The sequence below is a fragment of the Peromyscus eremicus genome, chromosome X, assembly GCF_949786415.1.
Source record: "Peromyscus eremicus chromosome X, PerEre_H2_v1, whole genome shotgun sequence".
In the NCBI taxonomy this organism is placed as follows: Eukaryota; Metazoa; Chordata; class Mammalia; order Rodentia; family Cricetidae; genus Peromyscus; species Peromyscus eremicus.
In genome coordinates, this window is record NC_081439.1 from 29,294,700 (window position 1) to 29,314,695 (window position 19,996).

General features: G+C 40.9%; 1 protein-coding gene across 2 annotated transcripts in view; it reads right to left on the reverse strand.

Moving 5' to 3' along the window:
- The window catches only part of Sh3kbp1 (SH3 domain containing kinase binding protein 1), a 338,436-nt gene that overhangs the window by 194,004 nt on the left and 124,436 nt on the right, over positions 1-19,996 (reverse strand). For both annotated transcript variants that reach the window (XM_059250548.1, XM_059250547.1), the window contains exon 3: positions 18,434-18,557. In XM_059250548.1, coding sequence (XP_059106531.1) covers positions 18,434-18,557 — 124 coding nt within the window. The remainder of the gene's footprint in view (positions 1-18,433; positions 18,558-19,996) is intronic.

Sequence of the window (19,996 nt, forward strand, 5' to 3'; positions counted from 1 at the left end):
GGTCTGGTGGCCCATGGCCATGTAATATTGAAAGGGAAGCCATTCAGATCTCTGTGCTTTTGTTTTGTTTCAATACAAAGCTGACACTCATCAATTCTAATAAATGATCATTTTCCATTTTCCATTTCACATGGGTCTTTGGTAGAATGAGTTCATACATCAATGGGAATGGATCAATACAGCTGATAATTTATGGTGATGGAGATGGAGAGATTGATCCTACAGAACCACCCACTAACGCTTGCCTCTCTTCCTTCTTGCTGCCTAGGTTTGGTCATTTCTAAATTTATGAACACTTTCTCCAGAGAGGATCAGCAGGGAACAAGAACAATATAAAATGACATCCTACAAAAGTGTCTCTAACAACAGACTTAGAGCTACATTGCAAAAAGATGTCAGCAGGTCATCCCTGGACTTCAATGGTCCAGATTATTCCTGTGCTCTCTATACAGATGTAGTTAGAACCAATCACACACACACACACACACACACACACACACACACACACACACGGAGCCCACTACATAACAGGTTGGAACATAGAGAATGAGGTAGGGAGAGGGAAGAAATACATAGAGTAAGACAGCAGAAGAAGGATGGCGTACTGCCAAGACAGAAGGGCGAAAGGAGGAGTCTTTTTTTTTTTATTTAAACCATATGTTACATATAGCAATACAGTTCATATACTAAGTGATAGGACTCTTTCAAACATTACAGTGATCTGCACATAGGTACGAGGCAACACAGGCAGTTAAATTGTTGAGAGTGTATGTTTGTGGTATGTGTACATGTGCATGTATGTGTGTATATAAACATATATATTACAGACTTTTCATTTCTAGCATTTCATGGTTTTCTATCCTTGTCCACAACATGTCAGACACTCAAGAAAATTCAGTAATTTTCCCTTTGTATACATAATTCCAAGTGTCTTACCTTTTATTATAATGCTTTAGTCAAAGTAAATTACAAAGGAAACTAATTTCTTTAAAAGAAAAAAAAACAGTATTCTCCTGGTGATATTATCAAGGATTGCTTTAAAGTTAAAAGTCAATCATAAAACAACTGTTATCATTTCTTTTCTTAAACAGCATTTTAAAAAAATGTTACTATTAACAGTATGCTATACCCATCTGTTTGCTTTACTGTGTCAAAAAAAAAAATGGCCCAGAAAGGGATTAAAAGAAATAAAAGGTGATTCCTTTGAAAAAGATCGGGAAATTATACTTTTTTTCTTTGCAAAAAATGACTCTATTTAAGAATCCATCCAAGTTATCCCTAGGGAAAAAGAAAGCGACAGAAGGGGAAGAGAATGGGGGACAGCAGGGTTCCTGGCACCATCCCCCACAGGTTACCGCATCCCAAATCTTCAAGAAGCCAACTTCAGACAGGAACGCCAATAGAGCCGACTGTGTATGTCAGTATTAATTCACTGAGGCTCCCAACAACCAGAGCTGACATGATCCAGTCATCCAGTCCCCTTGCTGACTATTTTAACTCCCTCCCTGTACTGTAGTTTCTGTCAACTCGACACAAGCCTATACATATCTGAGAAGAGAGAACCCCAACTAAGGTGCTTCCATCAGACTGGCCTGTGTGCAATTCTGTGGGACAGTCTCTTGATTAATGATTGATATGGGCTGTACCACCCCAGGTAAGTGGTCCTGGGTTGTAGGGGAAAAAAGGCAAGCAAAGCAAACCACGGAGAGCAAACCAGTAAACAACAGTCCTCCACTGCTTCTGCCTCTGTTCCTACTTGACTTCTTGCCCTGACTTCCCTCAGTGATGCACTGTGATATGGAAATGGAAGATTAAATAATCCTTTTCCTTCCCAAGTTGCTTTTGGTCATGGTGTTTATCGTAGCAATAGAAATAAAACTAAAACACCCCCTCACCCTGACAAAGGTGATGATGAGCAGATCAAATATCAGAGAGGAAGAAGTTCAGAAAGGAAGGGAGACAGCTAAGTCTGGCCCATAAACCCCAACAAAGATAACAGAATGTACATGTAGCTGTCTATAAAGTTAAATGAACTATACGCTTTCATTTAGAATACCCTAGGGGAAAGTATAAGATCATATATACATTAAAACAATGACATGGAGCTGGGAAGATGGCTCAGTTGGTAAAGAGCCTATCACACATGCATGAGGACCTGAGCTCAGACCACCAGCACCTATGTAAAAGCTTGGATCAGTTGAGCTGTCTGTAGTCCCAGCACTGGGGAAATAGAGACAGGCAGCCCAGGTGGCTCATGGGCCAGCCAGCTTAGCCAAATTGATACGTCCCAGGTTCAGTGAGAGACTGTCTCAGAAATTAGGATGGAGAGCAATCAAGTCGACACCTAAGGTCGACTTCTGCTCTCCACACGTGCACACACCCACACTGACATACAGTATACATATATATATATATATATATATATATATATATATATATATATATATATATATATATACACACACAAAATAATAACGGTAACAACAACAAAATGATGACATCAAGTCAAAGCCTCCCCTTGCCCTGGACACATTCTCCCACTTGTATCTTGTGGTATACAAGTAAATGAGAACAATCCTGGTGTTCCCTCTTCAAATAGTTACAATATGATTGGCTCTCTGTGAGTTCGAGACCAGCCTGGTCTACAGAGTGAGATCCAGGACAGGCACCGAAACTATACAGAGAAACCCTGTCTCAAAAAAACCAAAAAAATAAAAAACAAAAAATAAATTCATATATGAGTACTGCATTTACATCATTTCTCCCCTCCAACTTCTCCTGTGTCCCCCTATGCACCCTCAAATTCACAACCTCTCCTTCTCTAGTTGTTGTTACATATACACATTCATGCAGGGCTATATAGAAACCACAACTGTATATATGCATGCAACCTGCTGCATCCCTTTAGTGTTGCTCTCATGTACATGTGTTCAGAGCTGCCCACTGGGACTGGAGAAGCTAACAGGGGCTCGTCCCTGGAGAAGACTGAGGCTCCCCCCCCCCCCCGGCAGCCATGAATTGCCCTAACAGCTTCTTTTCACACAGATGTGAAGATTGCGGCCCCCTGACCCTTTTCCTTTTGCCACCTTTTCTCAACAGAGTGGATGCATCTGAGTTCAAGTGTACAATTCCTTCAACGGGTCAAATTGTCTCCAAGAAGAATGAGCTTGTAGCTTCCTCCTTCGGGGAGTTTACAATCAGATTATGTTTAAAATGGACCCACTATGATACTTTCCTTAACACTCCTCACAGGTTATACTTGAAGGAGCCAACAAGTCTCTCCACCTCTGCTTCCTTCATGTGTTTGTGTGTACATGCATGTGCACACGCACACACACAAAGGTAATTTACACATGTGTATGTATGTATACATATGTGTATAGACACATGCATGTACATTGTGAGGTGTTATCCAAGTTAAGGGGTTTTTGTTTCTAAAATGCTCTGTTTAAACATCCTGCATTTTAGAATTTCAACTGACCCACCTTCTCAAAGCTAGAAACTGATATACACTTATTATTCTCTTACTGTTTTCAATTATAAGACTACACAAGAGAGATTACGAGTCAAAAGTTAAAATCTATATATCAGCAATCTTACAGAGAAAGAGATTCCATTTACAAAAGGCAACAATGAGTCCCTGCTTAGGACTAACTACATCAGAAGGAAGCATGGTGTGGCAGGTAAAAGTCAGACACGTGACTAAAGTGGATGGCCAGGATCAGCTGTTTAGAATTTGGGGCCAGAGATGGTTTTGTTTGCAAGGATTCATCTCCTGCAATGTTTTGAAAGGAGCATATGGGAGAGAAGGTTTCCATTTATATACTTGCACCTAAAGATAATCTGTATAATAATATAAAACTCATAAACAAAAAGTTGGGAAAATGCCAATTTTTTTCAATATTGCCTTCTAACTTCAATAAGATTGAAATCAAAATCAAGATTTTTTTTAACTTGATCACATGAATTTATGATAAACCAATAGCAATGGTAAAAACTTTGATCTCTCTCTCTCTCTCTCTCTCTCTCTCTCTCTCTCTCTCTCTCTCTCTCTCTCTGTGTGTGTGTGTGTGTGTGTGTGTGTGTGTGTGTGTGTGCACATGCATGCTCGTGGGCATGCACAGGCTTACATGTGCACCTATGTATATGGAGGAAGTTAACCTTGTTTTTGTCAGGAAAGGTCTGTCAACAGCCTGGAAGGAACCAACTAGGCTAGACTGGTTGGCCAGAGATCCCAGAGGGATCTACCTATTTCTGCCTCCCCAACACGAGGATTACAAGTGCATGCAACCACAAGTGGATTTTTTTAAAACTTGGATTTTCAGGATTAAACTCAGGTCCTCACTTTACTGACAAGCCATCTTCCTAGCCCAAGATAAAACATTTTTTCCAAGTGGGGAGTGATAAAAGAAAAGATAAAACCTTGTTATGCTACATATTAAGATGTATTATAAAGCCACACAATTAACTACGGTGATGCAAGAATGTTGAGACAAATTAAGGGCAATAAACTATAGGTCCAGGGAAATAACAGTATATAATAAATGAAATATCAAAAATACTTGGGGAAGAGCTGTACTGTTTTACAAATTATCCTTGAAAAGTGTCCATTTCAAATTAATAATCAATTTGTATAGCAATGCCATATATTGAATATTCTATGCAGATAAAAATTTGAAATTAAAATGAAGCTAGTACAAAAATAGCTGAGAATTTAGAAGAACTACGAAGTATCAATACACAATCTATATGAATGCTTCTATACATTAATTGTATAGAAATGTAGTGTTTCTATATATTAAAATAAATGGAAAAAATGAAGAAGTAATCAAAGTAGGAAGAAAAATGAGTCATGAAGGACAAAGGGATAATACACTATTAAGAAAAATAGATCTTTATATAAATAGCAAAGACTACTAATGAATGACAGAAACAAAAATATTCAAACACTCTCACAATTAGAAAAATTCAAGCTTAAAACATTACAAAGCATCCCCTGCTTCCAGTGGGGGTGTAGAACAGTTGCAAGCATCAGGAAATGAACCCGATAACAATGGATCAAAGTTCCCTAGAATGAATGCACAGTTTGGTCTGGTAATTCCACATCTAAGCATCTTCCCTAAAGAAATCATCAGCGCTGCAGATAAAAACTTATGAGCAAAAATAGCCAACAGAGTTAGTAACAATGGCAAGACAAATTGGAAACGTAAATGGGATTCTTGCCTTTCCAACACAGGCTCTCTCCAGGAAGCTCTGAATGGAGAATATAAGAGCTTTGCCTTTTGATTTACAGGCAATCTCATTTTTTCTCTCTCAAGAAATGAACAATAGGAGGCCACAGTCAGTTCTCTGCCCTTCTCGAATCGATTATCTAATATTTAGGTCATCTCTAGCAAAACAGTGTCATTTTGATCCCCCAGACTCACTATCTCCTAGGCAACTGATTGAATAAAAAAATATAAAGCCTCCCTGAGAAATATATTATTTTAAAAACTTAAATAAAAGAAATGGCATACCGTGTCCCTCAGCTGGGGGGATGGGGAGTAGCAGTATGGAAAATAAAAAAGGCAGAGAGACAGCCAGGAACCACTAAGGAACTGCATTTAACACCACTTTATGTGTTGATTTTCTGTTTTAACAGCTTCATTGAGATATAATTTATGTAACATAAAAATTCACCCTTTTCAAGTATATAATTAAATGGGTTTTACATATTCACAGGATGATACAGCCAACCCACCAGTCTAATTTTGGACCATTTCCATCATCCCCAAATGAAACCTCATGTTCATTAGCAGGTGCTCTCATGCCCATCCCCAAGGTCTAGGCAAATATTAATCAACTTTCTGTCTCTAGGAATCTGTTTATTCTGGGTAGTTCACATAAATGAAATCAAATAACATGTGGTCCTGTGTGTGTGGCTTCCTTCATTCAGCATCAGCTTTTGGAGGTTCATCCATGCTTTAGTATGTACCAGGTACTTCATTCATAATGATGGTCTAATAATATTCCACTGTATAGATGGACCAAAGTTTGTTCATTCATTCATTCATCAGCTGCTGAACATCTGTGTTGTTTCTACTTGGGGATTATTATGAATAATGCTGCTAGGAATAATCAAGTACAATGTATATATGGACATGTATGTTCTCAGTTTTCCTGGGAATCAATTTCTGGATTACATAGAAACTACAAGTTTGTGGAACTGCAAAACTATTTTTTCCAAAATGGCTATACCATTTTATAGTTCCATCAATAATGTACCAATTGCTCATAATATTCCCTTATAACCCTTTGCATGTTTCCTAAGACTTTAATTTCTCATATGGGGATTTAAATCTTTCTTGATCACTGTAATTAAATGTTGATCAAGTCAACCATTCCACAGAACCAACCTTTTTGTGTATGTTTTGTTTGATCTCATATATTTGAGGCAGCCTTAAACTCAAACTATGTAGCCCAGGATAACCCTGAATCCCTGATTTGCCTGGCTCCACTTACTAAGTACGAAGATTACAGATGTGAGCCACCATACCCAGCTAAGAACCAACTCCTGCTCGGTTGATTTTTTTTTTTTTTTTTTTTTTTTTTTTTTTGGTTTTTCGAGACAGGGTTTCTCTGTGTAGCTTTGCGCCTCTCCTGGAACTCACTTGGTAGCCCAGGCTGGCCTCGAACTCACAGAGATCCACCTGCCTCTGCCTCCCGAGTGCTGGGATTAAAGGCGTGCGCCACCACCGCCCGGCTTCGGTTGATTTTTATGTTTTTTTTCCTAGTCTCTATTTCATTCCTTTCCACTGGAATCTTTGCTCTTCTTTCTGCCTGTTCATTTTGGCTTCCTCTCCTCACTCTTTAAAGTACAAAGTTAGGTTGTGTATTCAGGATGCCTTCTTTTTAAATACAGATATTAACAACTGTAAACTGCAGGCAATTCATTTTTATGTTATCTTCATTTTGTTCATTTCAAAGTATTTTAGAATTGGTGAATTCTTTGACTCATTGGTTATTCAGAAATATTCTGTTTAATTTCCATAGATTTGCGAATTTCCCCAATTTCCTTCTGTTGTTGATTTATAATTTAATTCTATTATGGTCAGACAACATGCCTGGCATGATCTGATTTTTTTTTCAAGTTTATTGAGATTTCTTTTACAGCCAAGCATCTGGTCCATCCTGGAGAACGTTCCATGTGCATCTGATGACTGGCTGCTTTGTGGAAAGAACACTCAATTACTATTTTTCATAAATCTCTAATTTTTCCCCAACATCCTGGGAGACTTACTAGCAGTTTATCATGTTTAGTAATGACTACACCATCTATTCAGTGATTGCACCTTAGTTCATGGCCTCTCCTCATCCCAATATCTATTCATATTCTCTCTCTCTCTCTCTCTCTCTCTCTCCATGAGTGTATGTATATGTGCTTTCATGTGAGTTCATGTGGAGTTCATGTACGTGGAGGCCAGAGGATAACCTCGAGAATATTCCTCAGGTACCAGCCACCTTGTTTTATAAACAGGTCTGGAATGCTTACCAGCATGGGACTTTTCAAGTAGATTAGGCTGGCTAGCCAACGAGCCCCAGGATTCCACGTGTCTCTCTTTCCCCAGCACTGGTATTAAAAGTGCATGCCGCCATACCAAGCTGTTCTACATGGGTTCTGGGCACTGAAATCAGGTCCTTGTGCTTGCGAGGCAGATGCATTATTGGCTGAGCTATCTCTGCGGCCTAACACCTATTCTCTTCCCTTACTTTTAATACTCACAATTGTCCAGGGAATTAACAAAGAGTCGTAGCTTTGGTTTAATGATGGAACAACTGGAAAACAGATGAAGTATGTAACCTGTCTCAAGTTCCACAGACACTGCAGGTGCCGCAGGAATAGAGTGTGGGGCCTTCCAACAGCCACTCTGCAACAAGGCCCTGCTGCTAGACTCACAGATGAAATGCAGGCCAGTCCCATCGCACTCCATCCCTGCCCACACTCTTTCTCACGCACAGGAACACATGAGGGAAGCTGCTGGCTGCTCTCTTACTGTTTTCTCATGGGAAAACTATGGGCACTGCAGCTGGGCACGCTGCTGCCTGCCTGCCATGGGTTAGCAACACAGGACGTGAAATGTCTTCATTGGGCACACCTGCCTCAAGGCTTCCCAAGAACAAAATTCCAAGAGTCCAAAGACTAAACTGAGGCTGCAGAAGGCATCAAGGAGATGTGTGATGAGTAGGCTGTGATGATAGGTCAGTAGGTAGGAAGTAGAAGAAAATGCCCCTACTCCAGGACCTACTGAGGCTAGCTGTTGCTCCCACACGAGACAACAAATGTGGCCGACGCTTACATACTGCCTACCCCATCTAATCACTCCTCCTTGATCTACTCCCTCTCCTTCCAGAAAAAAAAGTCTCTGTAGAAATGAGGCCTCCACTCAGAGCTTAACAAAGGTCACTCTTCCAGATCTAAGGGGTAGCCTTTAGGGCCCCCAGGCAGATGCACTCTGTGTACTTGCCTGTCACATCTGTACGTAGATCTATATACCAATGACCTCCCATCACTTTAGTAACTGTATGATTTTAGAACTTCTCAAAGGCTGCTTATGTGGGCTTTATTTAAAAAAAAAAGAAAGAAAGAAAGAAAGAAAGAAAGAAAGAAAGAAAGAAAGAAAGAAAAAGACAATTACTAGTTTTAAGTATTTTACATTGGATTGGATTGTTTTATACTGTATACAAGTTATATATATTGGAATTGATATTGTTAGAAAATGCTATATGTATATTTCTAATTGTACTTATACCGTTCATTTAACAATGCAATTTTCTGATCCTTGAATGTTATTATTACCAACTATTAGGATATAAAGAAATGAAAGTTAGTTAGTTATAGTTGAAGATTAGTTAGTTATAGTTGAAAGTTAGTTAGTTATAGTTGAAGATTAGTTAGTTATAGTTGAAGATTAATTAGGATAGAAAGTGAATTAGATACATTTTGGACTTAACAAAATAAGATAAATAATGAAATTATTTTCTCTGAATTTGTCAAATACAAATGGACTAGAAATTATTTAGACATTGTATATAGTTATTGTACTTTTGTATGTAGTTTTTCTTTTGTTAGTTATAACCTTTTTCTTTTTTTTTCTTTTTATTAAATTAGAAAAGGGGAAATGTGGTGGTATTTTATATTAATAAATAAAGTTGCCTGGGGTCAGAGCTATTAGAGCCATAGCAAGTGCGTGGCAGTGGTGGTGTACGCCTTTAAGGACCTGGAGGGCAGTACATACAGGCAGTGACAAGGCAGTCACATGATTGGGTTGACAACCAATCAGAAGTCAGAACAGAGAGACTTGAGAGACAGACACACAGGAAGGAGGGCTTCTCTTTCGGAGAGCTCTCTTGGCTGAGGAGGATCCCTGAATCAGGAAGGGTGAGGCTCTTGGCTCTGACCTCTTGGCTTTCTTCTCTGAATCGGCTCTGTGTTTTCTGTCTGATAAAACCGTTGGCTACATCTACACTGAATTACATCTACACCGCATAGAATCACATGTGGATTTATTATCTAAATTCAAAATGGAAGCCTCTTTCACAAATAGGTAGGGATTGAACAAAGCTATTTGTCGTGTACACTCAGGGGTTTAATGGTACCAAGAAAACCCATGATTTTCTTTCCATTGAAGCAAAAGATGAAAGTAATGAGATATACAGCTAGTATGGGCCTGAATGATTATACAAAGCACCCTGGACTTTCAGTTCGATGCTGACACTAGTCTTAGGTAGGCTGGAATGACCAAGCTCACAGATCACTAGGTCAGGCCTTTCTCAATCCAATTCTCAGGCCAAAGCCCAGCCTACAAACACCTTCTCAGACACAAGGACCCAAGACATTACTGGGGGACTAGGGACAGGTTCCTTTCAGCTTGTCACTTGCAAAGCCCAAACACTGAGCTCCTAGTTTCACATTCAGAGACTGTCCCCCAAGTGACATCTATCTCTGGTTTCATGGCCACCAGCTTTAGGAGCGCCGTCAGCCACTCCTCTCTTCTCCACTCAGACTTAAAATTCACCAGGTCTTGGCTTACAGACCCTTAGCAAAGCCCTTGGCCTGCATATGGGAGTCCAGCATATCTCAAAGCGGAGTCCCAGCTAGTACTCAGAAAAACAATCACAGATAAGCAGGTTTCCTTACCACGGGACATCTGAGAGGATGGAATACATTAATGTGTTTGTCAGTCCTTAAGAGGGTGCTAGTACTACAGCTGAAATACAATCAGAGAGGTAATTTCCTCCCTCTCTTTGTACATCTATCTCATCTCATGCCTCTCTTGTGAAGCATTTCCTAGGGCTGCAACTCTACACAACACACACTGGAAATGCTAGCCTGGTTTCTATCTGAATATGTCATACTTGTTGCAAGGTTGCCTCCCTAGCAGATAGAAATACACAAGAGTACTACATTTTACAACACAGCTGATGTGTGTGTGTGTGTGTGTGTGCGCGTGCACGCGCGCGTGCATGTGTGTGCATGCAGGTACACATGCACCTGTGTGCACATGTATATGGAGGCTGGAGGTCAACATCAAGTATTATCCTTTATCACCTCTCTACCTTGTTTGCTTGTTTGAGACAGGATCTGTGTATCCCTGACTGACCTGGAACTCACTATGTGAACCAAGTGACCCTCAAACTAATATAAATTCGCCTGCCTCTTCCTCAGGGGTGCTAGGATTAAAGGCAGGTGCTACCACACTCAACTCTACATTGCTTTTTGAAACAGCATCTCTCATGGGACCTGGAGCGCCCTGATTCAGCTAGACTGACTGGCCAGCAAGCCCCAGAAATCCTTCTTTCTCCAGCACTGGAATTACAGGCGTGTACCACCATGCCCTGCTGTTACACGGGTGCTAGGAATCCAAACTCTGATCCTCATGCTCACTGTTGGAGACACATTTCCAGTTCTAACACAGCTTATTCAGACAAACAAGAGTACTCAGGTCTAGGAAAACTAAGGACTCTATATGATGGCACAATATAATGTAAGCCAGACCTGTCCTCAGAGCACAATGTATGGACTGGATTATGTCAGTTTCAGCACTCTATAGCATTGGGAATTGTCAGCTCCTCTGAAGAGCAAACTTCAGCTGTGCCCAGTGACATAGACCCTGACTTTTCCAGGCTAAGGCTTCATTGCCAGAAATATGATAAAATCAAACAGGAAGTTATATGCATATGTTGTGCTTTCTGCAGAGGGTTGATGAGATGGTTTGAAAGAAAACAGCCCCCAAAGGGAGTGGCACTATTAGGAGGTGTGGCCTTGTTAGCGGAAGTGTGTCACTGTGGGGGCGGGCTTTGAGGTCTCTTTTCTCAAGCTTCACTCAGTGTGAGAGCCAGTCGACTTTCCATTGCCTGCAAGATGTAGAACTCTCAGCTCCAACACCACATCTGCCTGCATGTCACCATGCTCCCCGCCATGATGATAATGCACTGAACCTCTGGAATTGTAAGCTACAAGCTCAATTAAATGTTTTCCTTATAAAAGTTACTGTGGTCATGGAGTCTCTTCACAGCAATAGAAAACCCAAACTAAGACAGTTGGGAACTCTAAATGCATTTTCCCACAGGAACTGTTATAAATAGTGACTAATTCCCAGACTAATCCACAGGTACAGCTGAAATAAGGCACATCAGCAATTTTACTAACAAAACTAAAAAAAAAAAAAAATGAGATTTAAAAGCAGACATTTTAACTTATCAAAATAATCATGGTCAGTAATATCCCAAGTTGGGACGATTCGAACCAGGCAAGAAGAGGCTGCACTCACAATTTACAAGCCAACACAAGGCCAGCAGAGACAGCTGGCCGTTTGTTTTTATCACCTGCTGGCAACTGAAAACAACACAAGTAATAAAAAATATTGCTCCGTGGAGGAAACACAGCTTCAACAAGATATGAAGAAGTAATTAAGAGTACTTGGAGCTATGAGGTGAGACTTTGGCTCACCTACAGGGATTTCAGCAGCATGGTTCTTCGCTTTGTCCAAATTAATATCTATACCTAAACTCATGCCTATAGGTGTCTCTGGTTTTTAATAGTTATCAACAAGAGCTGGGTGTGATGGCTCACACCTGTAATGCTAGCACTTGGGAGGCTGAGGGAGCAGGACTGTCATAAGTTCGAATCCTGCTGAGCCACACAGTGAGTTCTAGGCCAGCTTGAAATACAGTGGGAGACCTTATTTCAAAACAAAGAAACAAATTTTATCAAGAATCCTGATCAGTATATACATGCATGTCATATTTGACACTCTAGAAAGCAGGCTGGCCGCGAACTCAGAGACCCACCTTCCTCTGCCTCCCAGATGCTGGGATTAAAGGGGTATGCCACCACTACCTGACTATATATAATTCTTAATTGAAAAAAATCTTGGTTAGTGGGGGGGTATCGCAGGTAGAACAAGGATCGTGAACCAGATTCTATGAGTCCAATTAGCAAATTTTAGACAGGAAAGCAGGGGGCCGAAAGGAATGTTTACAGACTGTGAGAAGCTGTGGGTCTGAGGTGGAAAAAATGAGAACACTGAGTCGGGGAAGTCAAAGGCATCCTCAAAGGTGACCAAGAAGAGATGTTTCCTAGAAAAGCCACCAGGTGGAGCCACCACTTCAAACCCATATCAAATGTCTTCTAGAGACTGACTTGGGTAGAAACCCAGTATGAGTGCGGTGGAATAGCTATTACTCTTTGTAGTGTTAATGCCCTGGGGACAGGACACAGGGGTTAAAGGGGGATATATAATAGAAGAAAAAAATCAAAATAACAATTTTGTCATTGACTTGCACAGAAGTCGTGTAATAGCAACAATCCTCCGCAGAGCTTCTTTCTATCCCTTTCTCCAGTTGTACCCCTAGGCTGGACTTGTAGTACTACACAATAATGAGTGAGCAAGGGCAACAGATTCTCTGTCATCAACCTAACAGAGGCTCCCACAAAAGCATCCCAGAAATACGGCCAGGGCTAGCAGTTAAAAGGTATCAGAATGAAGACCTCTGGAAAAAGACTGTAAATGCATACACAGATTTTATATATATATATATATATATATATATATATATATATATATATATATATATATATATATAAATATATATATCAGATGTGCATGTTTATGAAGTGACTCTCTTTCCTACTCCCTTACTTCCAAGTTCTCATTTCCCTTGGGAAAGATCAGCTCTGGTGATAACCAATACCTTCCACACAATAGCTCTACCTTCTGTCAGTCCATGGACGCCAGTTCTCCAGGGAAAATCAACAGCGGATTTAAAAACTCCAAGGGCAGTCTGACCCGAAATGGCACATTTTCAGATACCTAGTCAGCCACAGGGAAATGCACATTTGAAAGGAAAAAAGCCTTGTTCTACCAGCAAAGCCCCAGGTTCTGCCTAGACCTTAATAACAGATTACCAGGAGCCAAATGAGTTACTCTGTCTGGTCTGGTTTGGTTTTGTTGTTTCCCAAAGCTGAGGACAGAATCCAGCTTTAAGCATTCTACCACTGAGCTAAATCCCCAAACTCACATTTTCTTTATTAAGGATGCACTTTTTGTATCCTTTGCTTACAGATAATTTCCAACAAAGAACCCAAGACCTTCAAGATCCACGCCACCAGCCAGGCATGATGGAACATGCTTGTAATCCAAGCATTCAGGAGGCGGAGACAAAGGAATCTCTAGTGAACTTGAGTCAAGCCTGTCTCAAAAACTATTTTTCCATGCCATTGAGTCTCTGAGCCATGATGTGCTTTCCATGCTAGCGTATGCATATTTACACACATATGCACATGCTCTAACCCTCTCCCAAAGTCTCATGAATCAGTCCAATGGACACCTTGGTATATTACCCCAGGCAGCCAAGGTAAATGATAAAAAAAAGTGGAAGTTTAAAAAAAGATTACATTTCCCTTTCGGGAAAAAAAGTGACAGGGGAGAGTGGTCACTTGGCCAGATCTGTTTAGGGACTGGAATGACCACTGCTGATACAAGTTCAATTTGCTGGAGAGCTACAGGTGGTAGTCCCAAATGGAGAGCACTTCCGTGTGGCAAATCTGAGGCCCACATGAACGTCAAGGACATGCAAGCAGCGCCCATCCACATGCATATGAAACTGAAGGTTCCCATGCTGATTTCTAAAGCAACAGTGTGTCACCAGAGGCAGAGAGTTTATGGGTCCTTCCATTAAGGAAGGCTTTTGAGTCAGATCTGTCAAAAAGATTAAATGTATCAGAGCAGAACCCACAGAGCAATGTTCCATAAAGTCAGATCCACATACCAGATCAGGGAGCAGCCCTGCCCCCATCCTAACCAGAATCTCATGTGAGACAGATGAGCTCACCTCACAGCATCAGAGCTAGACCTGTTACCAATAACATCTTTAAAACTGTCAGGTCGTTCAGCATTTATCTCTGGAAGGGGTACTAAAGTGCAAATGCATAACCTTAAATAAAGATGGTAAGAAGCAGTTTATCTTTCAGAAGGCAGATGCCAAAGTAGCAGAGCGGCTTAAAAAGATGATTATAAAACAGAGTTTGTATCAGGAGAGCATAACAATTACAGTAGTAATAGCAAAGAATAAGAAATGCACAAAATACAATAGACACTTACCAAACACTGAATTCATGATAAACTGGAAATAGAAACAAGGACACATAAAGCCAACCAGAAACCCACCGAGTGGCTTGACATTAAGAATGACAAAAGTAAGTAAGAGATATACCCCACCTGTTCTTTAGAAAGATGTGAGGAATGGCCAGGGCTTTCTCAGTGTCTCCCATGTGGCACCCAGCCTGGAGTGCTTACAGGTGGGACTGCCTGCTGCTTTGCTAGTCTTTGTAGCAGCCCAGGCACGGGGTCGGGTGCATAGTGGGCATGTAAATGAACACACGCTAGAGAGTGTTCACTGGTGTTCACCAAAAAGTTAAAAAAAAAAAAAAAAAAAAAAAGGAACAATGTCCAAAATCACAGGCAGCAAGGAGGAGGATTTTGAGGCACAGTTTTCCCCTGCGGCCTGTTAATGATGGAGGCCAGAACCCTGGCATAAAACTGGGTCTTCACCCAGGCCAGTGAATATGAACTAGAGTCTACATATGCAATCTGTCATGTGGACAGAGTTCATCAGGAATTCCTTCTACAGATGAAAGCAAATGGTTTTTGTTTTGTTTTGAATTGAAGTAGAAAAGAGCATTCAGATAGACAAAACCAAGTGCTCATCTTTAAAAACATATTCGCTAGTAACTGTTAAAACTTCATTTTATTCAATTTTGCTTCTCAACCCATGTTTTTGAACATTTTTAAGGAACATTCCCTTTACCCATTCATGTTCCAATTTAGCAGGGCCCATCATTCTTCTGTATGGGTTTAATGGAAAAGAGATTACAAAATAAGAAGTCACTTTCAAGTAGTTTTGTCTGGGCCCAAAGTTCTGTCACTGTGACCAAGAGGTAGGTACACCTGCCTGACATTGCAGTACCCCAGATGGGCAGCTGACTCAGGCTCTCAAGCCAGCTGGGATGACTGGCTTTCTCTCTGAACTTCAGCTGCATTGTTCTTCTTCTTCTCGAACAATAGACCCAAAGAGTCATTCCTGTCCCTCCATAAATCAGCCTTAGAAACTTTGAATGTCACAACTGGACTGTCACCAAGTGAGGCATGTCACAAAATGTAGTAACAGCTAGATATAACTGGGTAAACTCCTTCAGCTAAGGCTGTCTTGAGCTCAGGCCCCAGTGACGTGGCTCAAGTTCAGAGTCAGGGCCAGAATAGAATGGACTCTTTCTTCATTAAACCGATTCCAGGCCTGAATTAAATGACAAGGCTCACACAGAAAGAAAAGAGCCCTGCCATCTTTGACTAGGTTGAAGGGAATTTGTGTTTCTGCTAAAATTTTCACAGGGTTCCAAGGTGGGATTACAGGGTAGACTCACATACCTGAAGAAAAATCCCACATTAGCAAATCCAAAGAGATTTTCAAACCCTAAGAACAAGTTCCTCCCTTAATCATAGCTATAAAGATACTGACAGAGCACAGCATCCTAAAGGCTTTAAGGACAAAGCTTGATGGAAACAAAAGGGGAAGGGTGGACTTCAAGAACTCGAAAAACTTACACAAGTGTTTAGGGGGAACTAGAAAAACCTCCCACAGATTTTAGCTTCTGATTTTTGCTTTGAGGGGGAGGGGTGTGTTTTTTTTTATTATTATTGATTTTGAGTGGGAAAGAAATGTAGCTTTTGAGATCAGTACAATGAACTATTTATCTGGCCTGACAAGGCCAATCAGTCTCCACCACACACACTGATTATTATAAGGAGGGGCAACATACTGTTAGTCTTAATGCGGTGGGGGAGGACCAAAAAGCACCCATACTGGTGCACAATGCTTCCCTTCAGCTGGGAACTGATGTTTGGCCCAGGTGACCCAGTAGGTCAGTGGGAAGCCTGGAACAGAACGGAGACAGCTGTTACAGGCTTCCCAGTTACAGGATGCCTTTGCTTGTTCAAGTCTCACAGTTCCTGGCATTTAGCATAGAAAAGTCCCAACTATCAAAGCCTGGTCTTAATCTGGCTGTAGCCTAAGGTAGAAGGCTTAAAACAGTCAAGTAAACTACCCTTTGGAATTCATTTTTCTGGTGAATAAGAAATTCCATTTGGGGAACTTAAAGGCCAGAGTTTCAGTTCTAAAGAAACAATTATCTAAAAAGTTTTATTCTTTCGTTGACTTAAAGTTCTCAGATAATTTCATTGAACCCATGCACATAATTACCTTCATTCTTTGCCTTAATTAATTCCTTCTCTTCTGAAATTAATTAAGTCTCTTATTGACTTTATAAAATAGTGGGGCTGACCAGAAAGACCTTGCTACTGGTCACTGTGTATGGAATGGCTGGACTTGAGAAGAGCCATCTGAAGGGGACGGCTTCCAGAAGCCAGAAAGAAGACTCACTAGATTCCAACTCTTAAATCCAAAGTCAAAGTCTCCTCTGGACTTGGGGAATCTATATGCAAGAATGGAATGGAGAGCTGAGCATGTCAGCTCAGGCCAGACATGGTGTCTTGCCAGCACTTGGGAGAGTGAGGCAAGAGGATTAAACGTTCAAAACTAGCCTGGGCTAAATTTAAGGCCAGTCGGAACTATGTGGGACTCTGTCTCAAAAAAAAACATTTTTTTTTCCTTAAAGAATTCAGGAAGCACTTTGCAAAGATTATAGTTTTACAGAAACATAAGCTAAATTCTTAAAAGGGGAAATCCCCAATTTTGATACAGTGAGAGTTAATAGAAGAAGGAAGAAGAAGGGAAAGAAAGAAAATCCTATGGCTGCTAACCAACTTGGGCCGCTAGCCAATATTTCATGTGAATAATTCAAAATAGGAAATGGACCCCAGAGCAGCTGGAAGGGGCAGTAGAAGAGGCAGGAAGGAAGAGAGACACAAAGCCAATGTTACCAGAAGTAGGATCAATGGGCAGTTTATTGGACAAATTCTCATGCTGTGTAAATTTTATGAAAGATTAGCTGTTCTTCCCTGTGGTTATGTAAACTTGCCTCTTTTTTCCCCTTGTTAATGGGACCCTTTGCTAATACATTTCTTCCTGCTGGTTTTGAACGGCTCTCAATTCCCTTTGAAGGACGCAATGAGCCCAGAAAAAGAGCAGCTGAAGTCTGACCTTGTCTGGGCATGCTCAGCTCACTGTGGGCCCTGGTTGACCCTAGGTCAGGAAGTGCTAAAAGTACCAAGTGTGCCCACAGTCCAGAACTGATTAGGGTCCTCTCTGGAATCTTAGGTTCTCTCTCACATCATTCAAAAAACAGTTCTGACCAGGGCAGATGGTAAACGAAGCAGTTTTCATAAGCTCGTACTGAAAGTGACTTGAGGTCTCAAAAGAAGGAAAACAAGCCTGTGACTGTTAAAGGTTTCTGGGCCAGATGATGCACTAGCTATGTCTTTGAACAATCTTATTACAAACACAGGGAGGCAGGGTCCTTGTTGGGGAGCTGTGCAGTTAGCAAGATAGACAGTAACGGAGTCTACTTTGATTCAAAGGAGAGTAGGAGCAGACATCTCAGATCAGCCTGTACCTTACTGTTCTCTCAACTCACCTTTCATCCACACAAATAGGTAGGAAGGTTGAAGCTAAACCCCTTGATAAATCATTTACAAGTTTGCTCAACTTTTCTCTGAAAGATTTTATTAGTTCTTTTTCCTACAGAGTTACTAGGGGTGTGGGGGGTGTGGGGGGTGTGGGGGTGTGGGGGTGTGGTGTGGTGTGTGTACAAAATTTATACTGAAAATCAGAAAGACAAATTCCTCAACTTTTCAGCAATGCTCAATTTGACATCATACATACATGGGTTTCCAGATTCGCCCACGTGCAAGGGAGAAAGGTCCCCCCTTTGCCATACCTCGCTTATTGGTTCTTAAAATGGTTTCAGAAGACAGCAAAGCGTTTCCACTGGCTACATCATGCATGGGCTTCTCTGGAGCTTTGTTGGCGAGAGGGTCTTTCTTCATATCTTTCTTTATTTCCTGTTAGGATATAGAAAGGGAAGAGAGTATTTATAGTTTGAAGTTTTGGGGTGCCTCTTCATCCCTCTGGAAATGAACAATAATAATGCCACATAGGCACAACACAATATTTGACAAATACCATTGTCTGAATTTGTGTAGTTTCTTTCTTATATTCATTAAACACCTAGTCCTATAAAATAGAATAGTGCCCAGTATAGTAAGGTTACCTTATATGACTGGGGCCATTCCATGTGAACATCAAGAGACTGACTGAAATATAAGCACCACCATATAACTCTAAATTATGGCTTCTTTTACTTTTTTCAACTATGACAAGCTCCAGCCAAGCACATGCCCCACTTCAAAAGCTTTGATTTCTATTCTTCTCAACAAAGGTTTAGAAAAACTACATCTGCAAATCACCACTATGCTCGTAATTATACTAAACTCAAAAGATGATTTAAATGCATTTGTAGTTCTCGAGTTCCTCTAGCTTTTGAATTCTTGACCAAACAAAGGGGATAAGAGCTAAATGACAGAAAAAAATAATGACTATCATTTTAGGTCAGCAAACTCCAGCCCATCATGCTAGTTTGTAAATAAAATTTCATTAGAACACAAATGCATTCATGTGTATTTTATGACTGGTTTGATGCCCCAATTCCAGAGTTGAGGAGATGCTACAGAGACAAAGCCTGAAACATCCAACCTTTCATAGTAAGTGTCCGCTGGCCTTCAGCTAGGTGGACTTCTACCAAAATTCATTTAAGATTTGGCTCTTGGGAGCAGCAAGATGGCTCAGTGGATGAAGGAACTTGCTAAATGACCTGACTTCAACTCCTGGGACCCACATGGTGAAAGAAGAGAACCAATTCTAGAAAGTTGTCTTCAGACCTCCATATAACCAATCGATCGATCGATCGATCGATCGATGCAATTTTAAAGATCTGGATCTTGAGTCTGAGGCAATGGCTCAGTGTGTAAGGGTCCTTTCCGTGCAAACATGAACACCTGAGCTAGACTCCCCAGCACCCAGGTAAAAAGCCTGCTGCTATTGCATATGCACCAATAACTACAGTAACGTCGGGGGGGTGGGGCAGAGAGGACAACTGCCAGGACTGGCTGGCCACCAGCCTAGCACCAGGTTCCATGAGAGACCCTAGAGCAGTGCTTCTTAACCTTCCTAATGCTGTGACCCTTTAATACAGTTCTTCGTGTTGTGCTGACCCCCAACCATAAAACTATTTTACTGTTACTTTATACCTATCATTTTGCTACTGTTATGAAGTGTAATGTAAATATTGATATGCAGGATATCTGTTATGTGACCTCCCAAAGGAGTTGCAACCCATGGGTTGAGAACCACCACTCTATATCAAAAGACTAAGACAGAATGATAGAGCAGGACACAAGCATCCTCCTCTGGTGTCCACATTTCACATGTGTGTGCATACACA